The 20,542-nt window shown below is 35.0% G+C and overlaps 5 protein-coding genes across 5 annotated transcripts; all 5 read left to right on the top strand.

The window, feature by feature from the left end:
• Positions 1-1,453: 1,453 nt before the first annotated feature.
• LOC130569877 (C-C chemokine receptor type 8-like) lies at positions 1,454-2,308 on the top strand. Its single transcript, XM_057359773.1, has one exon. It carries the CDS (start codon positions 1,454-1,456, stop codon positions 2,306-2,308), a length of 855 nt encoding a protein of 284 aa, XP_057215756.1.
• Positions 2,309-4,217: 1,909 nt separating this feature from the next.
• LOC130569878 (somatostatin receptor type 5-like) lies at positions 4,218-5,072 on the top strand. The gene has a single exon (XM_057359774.1). The coding sequence runs from the start codon at positions 4,218-4,220 to the stop codon at positions 5,070-5,072; it is 855 nt and encodes a 284-aa protein (XP_057215757.1).
• Positions 5,073-11,309: 6,237 nt separating this feature from the next.
• Positions 11,310-12,164, top strand: LOC130569879 (chemokine XC receptor 1-like). Its single transcript, XM_057359776.1, has one exon. The coding sequence runs from the start codon at positions 11,310-11,312 to the stop codon at positions 12,162-12,164; it is 855 nt and encodes a 284-aa protein (XP_057215759.1).
• A 2,867-nt stretch (positions 12,165-15,031) lies between these two features.
• On the top strand, positions 15,032-17,201 carry LOC130569880 (P2Y purinoceptor 8-like). The gene is made up of 2 exons (XM_057359777.1): positions 15,032-15,742; positions 17,139-17,201. The coding sequence occupies exons 1-2, from the start codon at positions 15,032-15,034 to the stop codon at positions 17,199-17,201; spliced, it is 774 nt and encodes a 257-aa protein (XP_057215760.1).
• A 2,241-nt stretch (positions 17,202-19,442) lies between these two features.
• LOC130569881 (somatostatin receptor type 5-like) lies at positions 19,443-20,285 on the top strand. The gene has a single exon (XM_057359778.1). It carries the CDS (start codon positions 19,443-19,445, stop codon positions 20,283-20,285), a length of 843 nt encoding a protein of 280 aa, XP_057215761.1.
• The last annotated feature ends 257 nt before the right edge of the window (positions 20,286-20,542 follow it).

Raw genomic sequence — 20,542 nt, forward strand, 5'->3', positions numbered from 1 at the left:
GAGAGAGAGAGAGAGAGAGAGAGAGAGAGAGAGAGAGAGCTTCAAAATCTATTTGAAGATTGTATGATAAATTTATCATGCAGTCATGGATAAATGTCTTTTTTTTAGGCTAAGGGTTATGCCGAATCACAGATTATAGAGCACTAGGAATTGTTCTCCCTGTGAACAAAATTATATTCATTGTTTTTTAGCCATCATTCAAAAACCTTACATTACTTTTTTCTGTGGAAGAAAAAAATCAATACTGTACTTATTAATACATTTCTAAACCAAGAATTCTGAATCCAAATGTGAGCTATTTGGTATCTTACAACAGACAATAAACATCATTGTTGACTAAAAAAATTGATATCTGCCCAAGCTTGTTTATAAACTATAAACAAGCTCTTTTTGATAAATGGACCACAAAATTGTTTGAGATGTTTTGTTTTTCAAGTTAAGGGCTAATGTGAGGAGTAAAAATGACTTTTGTGCTACTCCTTATTTCCTCTTTTATGTTGCATGGAAAAAGATTTGATTTGATGATTTGAATAAACAATAAAGTATTTTTTTAAATGACCTATTACATGTTTGTATATTCAAATAATTCCAAATGGAAGTGAATATTTTTCTTACTGTAAATAAAATGTAGAATGCTTTGCAAATTGTAGGATTTATTTTGATTTCTTTGGGTTGCAGTGAGATATATTGTTCTCTCTCAGATTTTTTTATGTTTGACATCAGAATCTCATTTCGTTGCTCAAACATTTGCATAGTCGGGATTTACTGCATTAGACACCTGTTGAAGCGCAATTTCTAAATCCTATAAAGAAATGTACTTCAATGACTGGATTTATTATACAGTATTTTAGCCTTTCAAAAATAAAACATATTAACATGTCTGTTTTTACAGCTACAATATACTGTATGGTCAGCTGATTAACGTTACGAATTAAAATATGCCTGATAAAATGTTAGAAAATGCGGTCAGAAGTCCCACTCATTGGAACATCACAAACTTTTCTGGTCCGTCTTTTCTGATTTTATTCTGGATCATATTCCATATAATTATTTATTATAATATTTGTTTTTCAATTTAAAATTTTCCACAAGGGTCTGCTTTCCTGAATGTCATTTTCTATTTTAAATATTTGCATTTTTGTTGTATGACGTGTACCATACAACACTGTGCACATATAAAGCCCATCTACCAAACACAACACAGAGATTTATTCATCCACAGATGCTGGACGTTCATTGTTCAGGTGATAAACATTCAATTATTTTTCTACATACCCATTTCCTGTTCTGAAGTTTATGCAAATGTTATATTGTGACTTATGATATTTTATAGTAAATCCAGGATGATTTCACTTAAATATGTATAAAAAATCCACCATATATTTTAAAATGACTTCTTTTTCTCTAGATAATATCGTCAGTATTTATTCTGCAATGAAAAGACAAAGAGAAGATGCATAACCCTAGTGTGAACATCACTACACCTGAGGCATCTACAATCTTTACAAATGGGTCAATGACACTTAGTGATATTTTGAAAATTTTTCTTTGCAGCATCAATGTCCTGTTTGGTGTTCCCACAAACTCCTATGTTATTTGGCTTATCGTCACAGGAACAGAAAGTTCAATTATATCGAGATTTTTCAACCTCAATCTTTCAGTTTGTGAGATCGGTAACTGTCTGAATTCGTTCCTTTTTATTCTGTTATTTTTGTCATCAAGTCTCACACCAGTATCCAATTTTTTTCAAGGACTGGGCATCACCGGTCGTCCTCTGTTTCAGTGTTTGATCTCTGTTGAGCGTTACCTGGCGGTGGTTCATCCTGTAATCTTTCTGAAGTACAAACCTCTCAGATATAGAGTCATGTTCTCCACCGGTGCCTGGATCATTTGTCTTGTTTCTTGTTTTTGCTGCATCTTTATTTTGGTCTCATTTGACTTCTGTTTTTTCACATTGTTCTTTTTGGTTCAGTACCTCGTCTTCCTCTCCATCCAGTTGTTTTGCCTTACGGCTGTTCTCAGAGCTCTGAAGCAGTCAGGACCAGGAGAGAGAGGGAGAGAGAGAGAGGAGGAAAACCACATGAAGAGAAGAGCGTTTCATCTCATTCTAATAACTACTGTAAGCACACTTATCACATACGGCCCATTTACTATTGCAGGAATCATTAGCATTGTGCCAAACACTCATATGGATCTTATGACAGTTTGGGTTTCAGCTTTGATCTGTTATTTGCTGGCTGGTTTTGTTCAGCCTGTTCTTTTTCTGCAGAGAGCTGGAAAACTCTCCTGCCTCTGCTGCTCTGCATAAAATATGCTATTGTTATATTTTAAGAAATTGAATCATATTTGTTATTATATTTTAAGAAAGTAAATGCTTTTTTCTGTGGAAGAAAAATATCAATACTGTACTTATTAATACATTTCTAAACCAAGAATTCTGAATCCAAATGTGAGCTATTTGGTAGCTTACAACAGACAATAAACATCATTGTTGACTAAAAAAATTGATATCTGCCCAAGCTTGTTTATAACCTATAAACAAGTTCTTTTTGATAAATGGACCACAAAATTGTTTGAGATGTTTTGTTTTTCAAGTTAAGGGCTAATGTGAGGAGTAAAAATGACTTTTGTGCTACTCCTTATTTCCTCTTTTATGTTGCATGGAAAAAGATTTGATTTGATGATTTGAGTAAATAATAAAGTATTTTTTTAAATGACCTATTACATATGTTTGTATATTCAAATAATTCCAAATGGAAAAAGTAAATAAAATGTAGAATGCATGTATTTGATGTTTTATTGATGAATTGTAGCTCTGTATTTCTTTGCTGTTTAACTCAAAAGTTGCCAAGCTGCGTATGACATCAAAGTACCGCGAGATCAAGCAGAATTAGCTCTATTTACGCCAAGCGGTCTTTGTATGTGTGGCTGCTGCGCTTCGTCAAATTCTCTTTGGAGATACAGTGAGTTTTATTAATTCTGCACCAGTTTAAATACTGTATGTTACAGTCAGATACTGTGAAATCAAAGATCTGAAGGCCTAAATACTGTAAATAAATAGCTCCAAAATGTGAGAATTTCTACACGAACCCTCTCCCACACTATTTAAGGGAAATGTGGTGCATTTTAATTCAAATTGGCAATTGAATTATTTGAATATAGTACTGTTTGCATATGCAGCATAATACAGACCAAGACATATGAGACCATGTTTGACTTGTGACGCTAAACAGATGCTTCTTTGGGCAGAGTGCACAGCCATAGAATGTAGATGACTCAGTTGTTGCACAAATCTGATAATCTCTATGTTAAAATTGGATTATGGAGATATTGTATTCATTCAAGATCTGATATGCATAAATTCAACACATTTTAATATCGATAATCCACTTGTAATAAGGTTTGTGCTTTGTCTTTCAATACATTGCTTTATAATCATCACTCTTGACACTGTTTATTTTATTGGACTTGAAATCATTATATAGAACACTTGAAATCAATATTCTCTCAGATTTTTCAAATGTTTGGCCTCAAAATCTCATTTCAGTGCTCAAAAATGTGCATAGGGTTTATTGCATGAGACATATTGAAGCCCAATTTCTGAATCCTATAAAGAACAAAAGATTGGACTTTATATTTAGCCAATAAAACGTTAGATTTTATACCGATATGTCTGTTTTAAAAACCTTAGCATTCATTCATAATCTATGGGTGAGCTGCTTAATTTCAATATTTGAAAGTCAAGACAGTCAATTTAGTCTGGTAAATATCTCATAGGCAGACAGTGAGGTAAGAAGTCCCGACCATCACATGACACACATTTTCCTTCTTTTCTGATTCAAATCATATTACATTTAAAATAGTTTTCAATTTTAATGGTTCGACAGAACTGGAATGTTTTTTTCCTGTTTTAGTGTTTACTCAGAGAACCTCATTTTTCATTTGAAATATTTGCATCTGATGTGTGGCATACAACATCTAGCACCTATATCTTCGCTTCTGTTCTGACGTCTGGCTATAAAACACAGCTCAGGGATTTATGTACATCTATAGCAGCTGGTCATCCATTTTATTTCACTGCGACGGTGTTTCTATTACTAGGTATTGTAAAGGGTAAGTTATTACGTTTTTTAGAAAGACTTTACACATTTACAATTTACATTACACTTCTTCGCTCTAGATAACATCTAGTTTCTGAGCCGTGAAGACAAAGGAAGATGGATAACTCGATAGTGAACTTCACTACACCTCAAGCATCCACAAACTCCACATCTCCTTCATCTGGGCCAACAACACTTGAAGACGGATTAAAAATGTTTATCTGCTGTTTAAATGTCCTGTTTGGTGTTCCCACACACTCCTACGTTATCTGGCTCATCGTCACAGAAACAGGAAGTTCATTTGTTTCCAGATTTTTTATTCTTAATCTTTCAGTGTGTGAGATTGGTAACTGTCTGCATGGTTTGCTTGTTCTTCTGGCATTTTTGTTTTCAAGCCTCACAGCAGCAAGCCATTTTTTCCAAGGACTAGGCATCACCGGTCGTCCTCTGTTTCAGTGTCTGATGTGTGTGGAGCGTTACCTGGCGGTGGTTCATCCTGTTACCTTTCTGAAGTACAAACCTCTCAGATATAGAGTCATGTTCTCCACCGCTGCCTGGATCATTTGTCTTGTGTCCTGTTCGAGCTGCATCTTCATTTTGGTCTCATTTGAATTCGACATTTTTACATGGTTCTTCTCGGTTCAGTTCCTCATCTTCCTCTCTATTCAATTGTTTTGCCTTATGGCTGTTCTCCGAGCTCTGAAGCAGTCAGGACCAGGAGAGAGAGGGAGAGAGAGAGAGGAGGAAAACCACATGAAGAGAAGAGCGTTTTATCTCATTCTCATAACTACTGTGAGCATGATTATTCTTTATGTGCCCTTTGTTATCTTAGGGTTTGTTATTATTTTGACAAAACAGAATATTATTGGATTTTGGTTTTCTGTTGTGGTTTGTTATGTTGTTGCTGGTTTTATACAGCCTGTTGTTTATCTACACAGTGCTGGAAAACTCTTCTGCCTCCGTTCTGCATAAAGCCTGCTACTGTAAAATGAATCTTATTTTGCTCTTTCGTTACAAAATTGTACATTTGTAATTGTTCCTTGTTTGTTTCAATTAAGATGTTTAAAAGGTTTAACATCTCTGTTACTTGTTTATGGTTTCTATATCTGCCAGTGTGTTCAGGTTAACCATTAGGTGCGTGTATATTCAAGTACAGCACCTGTTTTGGAGACCGGTGAGCCCTATCCATCATTACATTTGCATAGGGTGCAGTGGAACTTTGCAGATACTAATCCCCTGGTGACAACAGATGCCTTTTAAATGACCTTTTTATTATTTGGAAAATATTATGATTTTAACATGTTTTCAAATGTAGTGACAATCTGTAACATTTTGACAAAAAATCAAAAGTCTTTTAGAGTTTCGGTTAAGTTGTATGAACCAATCAGACGAAGGCAAGCAAGTACGAGAAGGAAGATAAACAGGCCAGTCAGAGAAGTATGAGGAGAAAATTATTTTACACCACAGCACAGTAATTTAAGAAAAAAAATGCTTATCTGATATGATTAATTTGATAAATGGTATTTGTGATTTACTAATTATGCTTAACACGGAGATTGAAATGTGTGGATTTATGCTCAAAGCAAAATACGTTAGACTTGCCTGGTAGGAAATTCCTCCAAACGTGTTACGTTTTTATGTTGTTTTGTATAACATGGCTGGACTACACTTTTAATCGTGTTTTTTCTTACTAATTGGAGGATTAAACATCGATGTATCAATGTATGGGGTTTTGGAAAACAGCTCTGCTGAATGTAGCCAGGCAGGGACGTTGATGTGGTTTGCAGGGTTGCTAAATTTCCACAAATGGCTAAGATGCATGTATTTCAAGTACGCTATTGACAAACATCGGACAGTTCTTTGAACTGGTTTCAATTTTTTTTGTTTTTTTGGAAATATTACTGCCGTTTACTGAAATTATTCGTAAATAATTTGGGCTCTAGCTCATTTTTCCCAGTTGGTTGCACTAACTTACAATTTAGTCGCACGTTTTTTTTATACTATTCTTAATGACCATGGTCATCCACAGTTAAAAGTACCCTACTCGTGAACTGCGAGCCCAATAAATCCAAAATTAATGCAAAGAAACATTGTATTGTTATTTTTTTCAATTGTTATTATTTAGTTTTATAACTTCTTTCAAGTTATATAACCTGTCACTCTTCACAATCCTCCTTTATTGCCTCTTTGCAAAAAACTGTAATTTTACACTTGCCTTCATTTGCCAGACCTTATTTTTAAATAACAGTCTTTATCTTTACCACATACAATTTTATTTAATTAGCTAGCTCAAAACTCAAAAGCAACTCAGAACTAAATTATTATATATGTACACATTGTCATAAATAAACTTTAAATTCTAAAGCTTACTAATCTTATACTTGTTAAATGGTCTAAGCACGCTTGTGTTCTGACCATAGACTGTATAAAACAGGTTAGGATGTGTTTTGAGTGACAGTTTTGATGGGTTCAGACAGTGAGTCGCGTGAGTTCAGCGTTTGACATATGAGTTGTTTCAACAAAACGAATCGGTTCAAATGAGTCATTAGGTGACGAATCGGACATTAGCGGACATATTCACAGCTGTTAGGAGATCGCAAAAGAAGCTAACATGGAAATCACTTCACTAGATAGGATTTTTCCTTGATGTCAGCTGCATGTGCACACTTGTCAGGGAAGAAAAGGCGACATGTTTTTGATCACATTCACACCCAGCTGTAATTCAGGTAAAAAATATTCTCAGAATGTGCCACGTGAGACATGGATTCTGTCTTCCGACCTTGCTTTTGATTAACATGTTGAGAGAGACAATTCAGAAACTGACGTGTTCGACTTCATTAAGCGCCCCTCTGAAATTTTACATCGCAGGTTATAAAAAATGATCGCATTTGCGACCATATTGGTCGCAGTCTAGAGCCCTGCATTTTGCACAAGGCAGCATGTCAGATATGAATTCCGCATCCTCTTTGCCATGGCAACCATTTCTTTATGTGAGAGATCCCTAACGTTTTTACACACTCATGAACTTGACTGTTGTACATGTAACATGAGCTTGGATGTGTTTTTTTCAGTGACTACAATATTTTGTGCAGAAGAAAAACTTACCTTAACCTACTTGAATAGATCACCGTCTCTTGTATTTTTTTACTTTATTTGCATATGTGTTGTTTGCATAGCACTGCTGTCCTTCTGAAACCTCATATCTCCATACTTCATGATTTAAATTTTTTGCCATAAATCATTATCATTAGTCACCATTTATGTTTGTTGCTGGGTTTTGGGTTTTTACATTTCCTGAAAAACAGCGAACTTGGACATCCAAGGTTTCAGATGTACAGCGATAATATGCCGCATTACAGAACGGTACATACATATGAGAGAATGTTTGTGTACAAGAGACAAATACATCACAGAGACTCATCTACATGCAGAGAGACTGGTCCAGATTCACGATTCAGGTAACAAACTATTTTTCTTTCATTTGTTTGTTCTCCTTGTATTATTATGTGAAAATATCTATTGCCATCATCAATCATACTGTAAAAGCTATGTGTAGGAAAATTTGCTGTTTAGAAAACGTAAACTCTATTTCATACATGCAAAGCAACCTGAACTTATTTTATTAAAACGATTATTCTATTTCTCAGTCTGATGTTAAAAAAGTTTATCACTTGTATACGGTACTTACATTTTAGGTATGATTTTTTATTTTTAAAAAAGGAACTCTTATTTTCATTTAAATTAGGTGTATAATTCTATTTTTTCGAAAATTCTCAGATTTGTTTTGATTTCTTACATTTACTCTTTCAATAGATCACAGTTAAAGAAGATATAAAGGACATGAATAACTCCACTGTGACCCTCAGCATAAATGAGGCGTCTATGAACGTTACGACTCCTTTTATTGGGCTCACGAGCATTACAGAAATGTGTGTGCACACCATCAATATCTTGTTTGCTTTTCCAACACACTCCTATGTTATATGGCTTATCATCACAGGATCAGAAAGTGGAATTGCATCAGAGTTTATCAACCTCAATCTCTCTGTTTGTGAGATTTTGATCTGTCTGTATTGTTTCTTTGAAATGCTGGCGTTTTGGTTTTTAAGTCTCCGGCCAGTTGCCGTCTATTTCCAAGGGCTGCTAAGCACCGGTCGTCCTCTGTTTCAGTGTCTGATGTGTGTGGAGCGTTACCTGGCGGTGGTTCATCCTGTAACCTTTCTGAAGTACAAACCTCTCAGATATAAAGTGATCTGCTGCACAGGAGAGAGAGGGAGAGAGAGAGAGGAGGAAAACCACATGAAGAGAAGAGCGTTTTATCTCATTCTCATAACTACTGTGAGCATGATTATTCTTTATGTGCCCTTTGTTATCTTAGGGTTTGTTATTATTTTGACAAAACAGAATATTATTGGATTTTGGTTTTCTGTTGTGGTTTGTTATGTTGTTGCTGGTTTTATACAGCCTGTTGTTTATCTACACAGTGCTGGAAAACTCTTCTGCCTCCGTTCTGCATAAAGCCTGCTACTGTAAAATGAATCTTATTTTGCTCTTTCGTTACAAAATTGTACATTTGTAATTGTTCCTTGTTTGTTTCAATTAAGATGTTTAAAAGGTTTAACATCTCTGTTACTTGTTTATGGTTTCTATATCTGCCAGTGTGTTCAGGTTAACCATTAGGTGCGTGTATATTCAAGTACAGCACCTGTTTTGGAGACCGGTGAGCCCTATCCATCATTACATTTTCATAGGGTGCAGTGGAACTTTGCAGATACTAATCCCCTGGTGACAACAGATGCCTTTTAAATGACCTTTTTATTATTTGGAAAATATTATGATTTTAACATGTTTTCAAATGTAGTGACAATCTGTAACATTTTGACAAAAAATCAAAAGTCTTTTAGAGTTTCGGTTAAGTTGTATGAACCAATCAGACGAAGGCAAGCAAGTACGAGAAGGAAGATAAACAGGCCAGTCAGAGAAGTATGAGGAGAAAATTATTTTACACCACAGCACAGTAATTTAAGAAAAAAAATGCTTATCTGATATGATTAATTTGATAAATGGTATTTGTGATTTACTAATTATGCTTAACACGGAGATTGAAATGTGTGGATTTATGCTCAAAGCAAAATACGTTAGACTTGCCTGGTAGGAAATTCCTCCAAACGTGTTACGTTTTTATGTTGTTTTGTATAACATGGCTGGACTACACTTTTAATCGTGTTTTTTCTTACTAATTGGAGGATTAAACATCGATGTATCAATGTATGGGGTTTTGGAAAACAGCTCTGCTGAATGTAGCCAGATTGTTATATTTTAAGAAATTGAATCATATTTGTTATTATATTTTAAGAAAGTAAATGCTTTTTTCTGTGGAAGAAAAATATCAATACTGTACTTATTAATACATTTCTAAACCAAGAATTCTGAATCCAAATGTGAGCTATTTGGTAGCTTACAACAGACAATAAACATCATTGTTGACTAAAAAAATTGATATCTGCCCAAGCTTGTTTATAACCTATAAACAAGTTCTTTTTGATAAATGGACCACAAAATTGTTTGAGATGTTTTGTTTTTCAAGTTAAGGGCTAATGTGAGGAGTAAAAATGACTTTTGTGCTACTCCTTATTTCCTCTTTTATGTTGCATGGAAAAAGATTTGATTTGATGATTTGAGTAAACAATAAAGTATTTTTTTAAATGACCTATTACATATGTTTGTATATTCAAATAATTCCAAATGGAAAAAGTAAATAAAATGTAGAATGCATGTATTTGATGTTTTATTGATGAATTGTAGCTCTGTATTTCTTTGCTGTTTAACTCAAAAGTTGCCAAGCTGCGTATGACATCAAAGTACCGCGAGATCAAGCAGAATTAGCTCTATTTACGCCAAGCGGTCTTTGTATGTGTGGCTGCTGCGCTTCGTCAAATTCTCTTTGGAGATACAGTGAGTTTTATTAATTCTGCACCAGTTTAAATACTGTATGTTACAGTCAGATACTGTGAAATCAAAGATCTGAAGTCCTAAATACTGTAAATAAATAGCTCCAAAATGTGAGAATTTCTACACGAACCCTCTCCCACACTATTTAAGGGAAATGTGGTGCATTTTAATTCAAATTGGCAATTGAATTATTTGAATATAGTACTGTTTGCATATGCAGCATAATACAGACCAAGACATATGAGACCATGTTTGACTTGTGACGCTAAACAGATGCTTCTTTGGGCAGAGTGCACAGCCATAGAATGTAGATGACTCAGTTGTTGCACAAATCTGATAATCTCTATGTTAAAATTGGATTATGGAGATATTGTATTCATTCAAGATCTGATATGCATAAATTCAACACATTTTAATATCGATAATCCACTTGTAATAAGGTTTGTGCTTTGTCTTTCAATACATTGCTTTATAATCATCACTCTTGACACTGTTTATTTTATTGGACTTGAAATCATTATATAGAACACTTGAAATCAATATTCTCTCAGATTTTTCAAATGTTTGGCCTCAAAATCTCATTTCAGTGCTCAAAAATGTGCATAGGGTTTATTGCATGAGACATATTGAAGCCCAATTTCTGAATCCTATAAAGAACAAAAGATTGGACTTTATATTTAGCCAATAAAACGTTAGATTTTATACCGATATGTCTGTTTTAAAAACCTTAGCATTCATTCATAATCTATGGGTGAGCTGCTTAATTTCAATATTTGAAAGTCAAGACAGTCAATTTAGTCTGGTAAATATCTCATAGGCAGACAGTGAGGTAAGAAGTCCCGACCATCACATGACACACATTTTCCTTCTTTTCTGATTCAAATCATATTACATTTAAAATAGTTTTCAATTTTAATGGTTCGACAGAACTGGAATGTTTTTTTCCTGTTTTAGTGTTTACTCAGAGAACCTCATTTTTCATTTGAAATATTTGCATCTGATGTGTGGCATACAACATCTAGCACCTATATCTTCGCTTCTGTTCTGACGTCTGGCTATAAAACACAGCTCAGGGATTTATGTACATCTATAGCAGCTGGTCATCCATTTTATTTCACTGCGACGGTGTTTCTATTACTAGGTATTGTAAAGGGTAAGTTATTACGTTTTTTAGAAAGACTTTACACATTTACAATTTACATTACACTTCTTCGCTCTAGATAACATCTAGTTTCTGAGCCGTGAAGACAAAGGAAGATGGATAACTCGATAGTGAACTTCACTACACCTCAAGCATCCACAAACTCCACATCTCCTTCATCTGGGCCAACAACACTTGAAGACGGATTAAAAATGTTTATCTGCTGTTTAAATGTCCTGTTTGGTGTTCCCACACACTCCTACGTTATCTGGCTCATCGTCACAGAAACAGGAAGTTCATTTGTTTCCAGATTTTTTATTCTTAATCTTTCAGTGTGTGAGATTGGTAACTGTCTGCATGGTTTGCTTGTTCTTCTGGCATTTTTGTTTTCAAGCCTCACAGCAGCAAGCCATTTTTTCCAAGGACTAGGCATCACCGGTCGTCCTCTGTTTCAGTGTCTGATGTGTGTGGAGCGTTACCTGGCGGTGGTTCATCCTGTTACCTTTCTGAAGTTCAAACCTCTCAGATATAGAGTCATGTTCTCCACCGCTGCCTGGATCATTTGTCTTGTGTCCTGTTCGAGCTGCATCTTCATTTTGGTCTCATTTGAATTCGACATTTTTACATGGTTCTTCTCGGTTCAGTTCCTCATCTTCCTCTCTATTCAATTGTTTTGCCTTATGGCTGTTCTCCGAGCTCTGAAGCAGTCAGGACCAGGAGAGAGAGGGAGAGAGAGAGAGGAGGAAAACCACATGAAGAGAAGAGCGTTTTATCTCATTCTCATAACTACTGTGAGCATGATTATTCTTTATGTGCCCTTTGTTATCTTAGGGTTTGTTATTATTTTGACAAAACAGAATATTATTGGATTTTGGTTTTCTGTTGTGGTTTGTTATGTTGTTGCTGGTTTTATACAGCCTGTTGTTTATCTACACAGTGCTGGAAAACTCTTCTGCCTCCGTTCTGCATAAAGCCTGCTACTGTAAAATGAATCTTATTTTGCTCTTTCGTTACAAAATTGTACATTTGTAATTGTTCCTTGTTTGTTTCAATTAAGATGTTTAAAAGGTTTAACATCTCTGTTACTTGTTTATGGTTTCCATACCTGCCAGTGTGTTCAGGTTAACCATTAGGTGCGTGTACATTCAAGTACAGCACCTGTTTTGGAGACCGGTGAGCCCTATCCATCATTACATTTACATAGGGTGCAGTGGAACTTTGCAGATACTAATCCCCTGGTGACAACAGATGCCTTTTAAATGACCTTTTTATTATTTGGAAAATATTATGATTTTAACATGTTTTCAAATGTAGTGACAATCTGTAACATTTTGACAAAAAATCAAAAGTCTTTTAGAGTTTCGGTTAAGTTGTATGAACCAATCAGACGAAGGCAAGCAAGTACGAGAAGGAAGAGAAACAGGCCAGTCAGAGAAGTATGAGGAGAAAATTATTTTACACCACAGCACAGTAATTTAAGAAAAAAAATGCTTATCTGATATGATTAATTTGATAAATGGTATTTGTGATTTACTAATTATGCTTAACACGGAGATTGAAATGTGTGGATTTATGCTCAAAGCAAAATACGTTAGACTTGCCTGGTAGGAAATTCCTCCAAACGTGTTACGTTTTTATGTTGTTTTGTATAACATGGCTGGACTACACTTTTAATCGTGTTTTTTCTTACTAATTGGAGGATTAAACATCGATGTAACAATGTATGGGGTTTTGGAAAACAGCTCTGCTGAATGTAGCCAGGCAGGGACGTTGATGTGGTTTGCAGGGCTGCTAAATTTCCACAAATGGCTAAGATGCATGTATTTCAAGTACGCTATTGACAAACATCGGACAGTTCTTTGAACTGGTTTCAATTTTTTTTGTTTTTTTGGAAATATTACTGCCGTTTACTGAAATTATTCGTAAATAATTTGGGCTCTAGCTCATTTTTCCCAGTTGGTTGCACTAACTTACAATTTAGTCGCACGTTTTTTTTATACTATTCTTAATGACCATGGTCATCCACAGTTAAAAGTACCCTACTCGTGAACTGCGAGCCCAATAAATCCAAAATTAATGCAAAGAAACATTGTATTGTTATTTTTTTCAATTGTTATTATTTAGTTTTATAACTTCTTTCAAGTTATATAACCTGTCACTCTTCACAATCCTCCTTTATTGCCTCTTTGCAAAAAACTGTAATTTTACACTTGCCTTCATTTGCCAGACCTTATTTTTAAATAACAGTCTTTATCTTTACCACATACAATTTTATTTAATTAGCTAGCTCAAAACTCAAAAGCAACTCAGAACTAAATTATTATATATGTACACATTGTCATAAATAAACTTTAAATTCTAAAGCTTACTAATCTTAAACTTGTTAAATGGTCTAAGCACGCTTGTGTTCTGACCATAGACTGTATAAAACAGGTTAGGATGTGTTTTGAGTGACAGTTTTGATGGGTTCAGACAGTGAGTCGCGTGAGTTCAGCGTTTGACATATGAGTTGTTTCAACAAAACGAATCGGTTCAAATGAGTCATTAGGTGACGAATCGGACATTAGCGGACATATTCACAGCTGTTAGGAGATCGCAAAAGAAGCTAACATGGAAATCACTTCACTAGATAGGATTTTTCCTTGATGTCAGCTGCATGTGCACACTTGTCAGGGAAGAAAAGGCGACATGTTTTGATCACATTCACACCCAGCTGTAATTCAGGTAAAAAATATTCTCAGAATGTGCCACGTGAGACATGGATTCTGTCTTCCGACCTTGCTTTTGATTAACATGTTGAGAGAGACAATTCAGAAACTGACGTGTTCGACTTCATTAAGCGCCCCTCTGAAATTTTACATCGCAGGTTATAAAAAATGATCGCATTTGCGACCATATTGGTCGCAGTCTAGAGCCCTGCATTTTGCACAAGGCAGCATGTCAGATATGAATTCCGCATCCTCTTTGCCATGGCAACCATTTCTTTATGTGAGAGATCCCTAACGTTTTTACACACTCATGAACTTGACTGTTGTACATGTAACATGAGCTTGGATGTGTTTTTTTCAGTGACTACAATATTTTGTGCAGAAGAAAAACTTACCTTAACCTACTTGAATAGATCACCGTCTCTTGTATTTTTTTACTTTATTTGCATATGTGTTGTTTGCATAGCACTGCTGTCCTTCTGAAACCTCATATCTCCATACTTCATGATTTAAATTTTTTGCCATAAATCATTATCATTAGTCACCATTTATGTTTGTTGCTGGGTTTTGGGTTTTTACATTTCCTGAAAAACAGCGAACTTGGACATCCAAGGTTTCAGAAGCACAGCGAAAATATGCCGCATTACAGAACGGTACATACATATGAGAGAATGTTTGTGTACAAGAGACAAATACATCACAGAGACTCATCTACATGCAGAGAGACTGGGCCAGATTCACGATTCAGGTAACAAACTATTTTTCTTTCATTTGTTTGTTCTCCTTGTATTATTATGTGAAAATATCTATTGCCATCATCAATCATACTGTAAAAGCTATGTGTAGGAAAATTTGCTGTTTAGAAAACGTAAACTCTATTTCACACATGCAAAGCAACCTGAACTTATTTTATTAAAACGATTATTCTATTTCTCAGTCTGATGTTAAAAAAGTTGATCACTTGTATACGGTACTTACATTTTAGGTATGATTTTTTATTTTTAAAAAAGGAACTCTTATTTTCATTTAAATTAGGTGTATAATTCTATTTTTTCGAAAATTCTCAGATTTGTTTTGATTTCTTACATTTACTCTTTCAATAGATCACAGTTAAAGAAGATATAAAGGACATGAATAACTCCACTGTGACCCTCAGCATAAATGAGGCGTCTATGAACGTTACGACTCCTTTTATTGGGCTCACGAGCATTACAGAAATGTGTGTGCACACCATCAATATCTTGTTTGCTTTTCCAACACACTCCTATGTTATATGGCTTATCATCACAGGATCAGAAAGTGGAATTGCATCAGAGTTTATCAACCTCAATCTCTCTGTTTGTGAGATTTTGATCTGTCTGTATTGTTTCTTTGAAATGCTGGCGTTTTGGTTTTTAAGTCTCCGGCCAGTTGCCGTCTATTTCCAAGGGCTGCTAAGCACCGGCCGTCCTCTGTTTCAGTGTCTGATGTGTGTGGAGCGTTACCTGGCGGTGGTTCATCCTGTAACCTTTCTGAAGTACAAACCTCTCAGATATAAAGTGATCTGCTGCACCGCTGCCTGGATCATTTGTCTTGGATCTTGTTTGTGCAGCATGTGCATTTTGGTCTTATCTACTGTTCATGTTTTTGCATGGTTTCTCTCAGTGCAGCTCATTGTCTTTCTCTCCATTCAGTTGTTGTGTTGTCTGGCTGTTCTCAGAGCTCTGAAGCAGTCAGGACCAGGAGAGAGAGGGAGAGAGAGAGAGGAGGAAAACCACATGAAGAGAAGAGCCTTTTACCTCATTCTGATAACTACTGTGAGCATGCTGATCGGATATATTCCTTCTTCATTTTTAGGATTTGTTTTTTTATTTGAAGATTTTTATACTCTGGAACCAATGTTAACGAGTTTTGTTTGTTTTGTTTTTGCTGGTTTTGTTCATCCCATCCTTTATCTTTACCGGGCGGGATGCTTTCCTTTAGCTTAAAACCTGCAGCTGTGAAGTTAAACTCCATAATCAGATTTCTCTTCATGATTACTTTTGCTGTTTAGGCCTGTTATGTTCATTTTAAATGAATTGTCACTTCCCTGTATTAGACTTTATGATGATGTTAGTAAATGTGTTTCTCTTTCCTTCATTGTACTGTTTGTTTCGGGAGCTCAACGTAACCTTCTGATTCATGAAATTGCCTGCCTGTTTGATTTACACATCAGCTTGATTTTTATTTGTATTTATTTATTTGGTGCGGGCCAGGTTGTGATTAGTTGTAGGTCTACTTGGTCATGCGAGACAGAACATACAGTACACAAAGCTTTTAGACTTGCTTGATTTTGTTTAGTAAAATTCAGTCTCAGTAGTGTTCAGTCTTCACTACCAGGTAATTGTACCAGATCATTTGCTTTGCATTCGTATCCATCAATCCTTTTTACATCACTGGGAATGAATCATATGCTATCCGATTACAGTTTTCCACTTACAGTAGGAGCATTTTGTATTCAAATATTTTAACTATTTGAATATAAGACGTGATGTTTCTAAATACAAATTATTAACCTAAAACATTTGCTGCATACTTTTTTTGTGATGTGCAGTTGTGTACATATCCACGAAGCAGCTTCGAAGTTAATGCATAAATTAGATCTGTAGAGATCTCCAGTCTCCTTTTCGGTGAGAAAATTATTTTGTGTTTATTTCTCAGCGTCATCATTTGTCAAGTTTGTGGATTTGAACGATTTTGACTTGTTTTTTTCCTATGATGCTTACATTGTCTAGTTCTTTCCTTTAGACAATCATCTGATGACCATTTTGTTTTGTAATCGGAGAAGAAGTTATGAACTGTACAGTAAACTCCACAACTCCATTCTTTGACTTTGACTGGATATTTGTATGTACAGCATCAATGTCTTGATTGGTTTTCCGACTCACTCCTACATTATATGGCTCATCAACACAGCAAGTAGAATTGCATTAGAATTCTTCTTCCTAAATGTATCTGTTTGTGAGATTGGAATTTGTCTTTATTTTTTTATATATCTATTTAATTATTTTCGCTTTTTTCAATGTCACAGAATTTTGCGATGTTTTTACAAGGTTTTTGCATCACTGGCCCTTTCGGTGTCTGATGTGTGTGGAACGTTACCTGGCAGTGATCCACCCTGTAACCTTTCTGCCTGGATCATCTGTCTTGTGTCCTGTTTGTGCTGCATGTGCTTTTTGGTCTTATCTACTGTTTATGTTTTTGCATGGTTTCTCTCAGTGCAGTTCCTCGTCTTCATCTCCATCCAGTTGTTCTGTTGTGTGGCTGTTCTCAGAGCTCTGAAGCAGTCAGGACCAGGAGAGAGAGAGAGAGGGAGAGAGGAGGAAAACCACATGAAGAAAAGAGCGTTTTATCTCATTCTAATAACTACTGTGAGCATGCTTATCATATATGTCCCTTATATTGTTTATGGCTTCTTTTCTCACAAAACAATATGTGGCTGCTTTGGTCTTTCAGTTTTGGTTGTTTTGTGTTGGGTGGTTTTGTGCAGCCGGTTATCTATGGAGGACTGGAAAACTCTTTTGTGTCTCTTTATAAATTATTATTATTTATTATTCCAATCCTATATTTTGTAAATTGTTATCAAATATTTCACAATGACTGACTTTTTGTTGATATTATTGAAATAACATGAACATTGTAATGTTAACCAATTGTATTTCATTTAAAAGGGTCCACATTTTTAACTGACTTTTTATTTATTTGATGTATTTAAAATATGTAGTCATGGATAACAACCACTACTTTTAATGTTCTTGATTTTATTCTCACCGCTAAATTAACTTTAAGCATGACACTTGTTTTGGTGAAGCATGTTTAAACTTGTGTTCATATTATGTTATTTACTGTATGTCATTGAATAGATTGTTTGTTGTAAAATGTTCATCGATGTATTTTGTACACGTACTGCAGCTTTGCTTACCAAGATCAACATGTTGTTTATGTCTTACAAACTGGTGTACCTTTAGATTAAATTCACTTTAAATGTGGTGTTAAAAGCCTCAGCGTTGTCTGCCATATTAAATATGCTGAATGTACACACTTTTTTCACAATTTCACAATTTATTTAATAGAAGTGTACAAATCTGCTTTGAAAACGTGTAAAACCTTTGTTTTAGGTGAGTAGTACTTACTTAGCCTACTATTGCTGTTGTGTCCCACTGAAATACTTATTACATTTTCCACACACAAGAGCAATTTTGTGCATTTTTATTCAAAATTGTAACCATTTGAATAGAAGACGATCTGTTATGAACATGTTTTTTTACATTATTTGCATATGTATTGTTTGCATGTGCCACATGCCATAGAGAGCGATACATAGGAGGTCATGTTCATGTACATAGCAAAAACATCACAGAAATTCACTTGTTTGCAGATAGACTGGACCATATTCACTACTCGGGTAACAAACACTTTTTCTTTCATTAGTTATTTGAACTAATTTGTACATTTGATTGCATACGGTTTCAGAGTTCTGAGGTTTATAATATTGTGGCTTTAAATATACAGTATATTTCCAAGGTCTACTTTAATTTTTAAAGGTCTAGATTGTGAAATAGAGAGTTGAGGAAAGTACCACTATTTGTGACCCTGGAATACAAAACCAGTCTTACAGCACGGGAACATTTTTAGTAAAAGACAAAAATACATTGTGTGGGTCAAAATTATCGATTTTTCTTTTATGCCAAAAATCATTAGGATATTAAGTAAAGATCATGTTCCATGAAGATATTTTGTAAATTTCCTTCCTTAAATATATAAAAACTTTATTTTTGTGAGTGGATGGTCTGCCACAGTGCCCCTGATTAACAACTTCAAAGGCGATTTTCTCAATATTTAGATTTTTTTGAGCTCTCAGATTCCTGAGTTTTAAACGGTTGTATCTCGCCCAGATATTGTCCTATTCTAACAACTCATATATCTATAGAAAGTTTATTTATTCAGCTTTCAGATTATGTAAAAATCTCAATTTCGAAAAATTGACCCATAAGGCTGGTTTTGTTGTCCAGGGTCACATTTATGAACTGTTACAAATATTCTAGTGCAACAAACTGACAGTTGAATGATTCACTTAAAACAATTTTAAACCAGTTCTTGTCGATGAATTTATTTGTCTTATAATGTTTTATTTGTCAAGATACAAACTTATCAGTAAAATTATCCAGTATCCTTATCTTGTTACTTTGTCGTTTTAGAAGCTTAGAAGGTTCAGTCTTATTTGATGTTTCATGGAAAAAATGTCTCCTTTGGTGTTACATGGAAAAAAAGTCATTAAGTTTTGGATCGATAGCAAAAATTGATAGAACATTCGTTTGTTTAGATGAGTACCTCATTTTATAACCTGATTTTCTGTACATAAACCTTTTGTACATCAAATAATACGTTATTTTATCGATTTATTTATTGATTTTGATTTTTTGCCTTTATATGGGATCTGTGTCCGAATAAAAGTGAACTTTTGATTTTTTCTATTCTAGTCTTACACTCTTTCAATAAAAAGAAAACCAAAGGGACGAGGATATGAATAACTCCACAGTGAACCTCAACATAACTGAAGCATCCACAAACTCTATGGCTCCTTTCTTGTGGTTAATGAGTCCTCCACACGTTTGTTTTTTATGCATGAACGTCTTGCTTGGTCTTCCTGCACACTCTTATGTTATATGGCTCATCATAGGATCAGAAAGTAGAATTACATCAGAGTTTTTCACTCTCACTCTCTCGGTTTGTGAGATTGGAATCTGTCTGAGTTGGTTACTTGACATTCTGTCAATATGGGTTTTAAGCCTCCTGGAACTGGCCTTTTTTTCCAAAGGACTAGCCGTCACCGGCCGTCCTCTGTTTCAGTGTCTGATGTGTGTGGAGCGTTACCTGGCGGTGGTTCATCCTGTTACCTTTCTGAAGTACAAACCTCTCAGATACAGAGTCATGTGTGCTGCTGTCGCCTGGATTATGAGTTTTGGATCCTGTTTGTGCAGCATGTTCATTTGGAATTTATCTGCGCATTATATTTTTATGTGGTTCCTTTCAGTGCAGCTCATTGTCTTCCTCTCCATCCAGTTGTTTTGTTGTGTGGCTGTTCTCAGAGCTCTGAAGCAGTCAGGACCAGGAGAGAGAGGGAGAGAGAGAGAGGAGGAAAACCACATGAAGAGAAGAGCGTTTTATATCATTCTTATAACTACCGTTAGCATGCTGATCGCATATGTTCCATCTATTTTCATAGGATTGTTTATTGTAATGGCAGAACAGTTTGTTCCTGGACTATTTTTAATTGGTTTTGTTTGTTTTGTTCTGGCTGGTTGTTTTCATCCTGTCCTTTACTTTTACCGGGCTGGAAAACTCTGCTGCCTTTCTTCATCCTGATTCCTTCATTTGTGAAGTTAAAACTTTTTCTTTTTGATAACTTTTATTTATTTGCAAATTCTAAATTACTAGATTATTTTAATTTGATGAATACCTCATTTGTAAGTCGCCTTGGATAAAAGCGTCTGCTAAATGACTAAATGTTAATGTAAATGTAATGAATTAATTGTCACTTTCCCTACAGTATATTAGGATTTATGATGTTAAATGTTATGATGTAAGAAGTTACAATATGTTGTTAGTAGGTATATATCTCA

Source organism: Triplophysa rosa, linkage group LG19 (assembly GCF_024868665.1).
Source record: "Triplophysa rosa linkage group LG19, Trosa_1v2, whole genome shotgun sequence".
NCBI lineage: Eukaryota > Metazoa > Chordata > Actinopteri > Cypriniformes > Nemacheilidae > Triplophysa > Triplophysa rosa.

What these genes read in the sequence shown, in the direction of transcription:
- LOC130569877 (XM_057359773.1), top strand. Translation starts at nt 1,454, where the DNA reads ATGCATAACCCTAGTGTGAACATCACTACACCTGAGGCATCTACAATC.
- LOC130569878 (XM_057359774.1), top strand. Translation starts at nt 4,218, where the DNA reads ATGGATAACTCGATAGTGAACTTCACTACACCTCAAGCATCCACAAAC.
- LOC130569879 (XM_057359776.1), top strand. Translation starts at nt 11,310, where the DNA reads ATGGATAACTCGATAGTGAACTTCACTACACCTCAAGCATCCACAAAC.
- LOC130569880 (XM_057359777.1), top strand. Translation starts at nt 15,032, where the DNA reads ATGAATAACTCCACTGTGACCCTCAGCATAAATGAGGCGTCTATGAAC. An exon ending in CTTCTTCATTTTTAGGATTT is followed by an intron (nt 15,743 to 17,138) that starts GTTTTTTTATTT and finishes GGTTTCTCTCAG; the next exon opens with TGCAGTTCCTCGTCTTCATC.
- LOC130569881 (XM_057359778.1), top strand. Translation starts at nt 19,443, where the DNA reads ATGAATAACTCCACAGTGAACCTCAACATAACTGAAGCATCCACAAAC.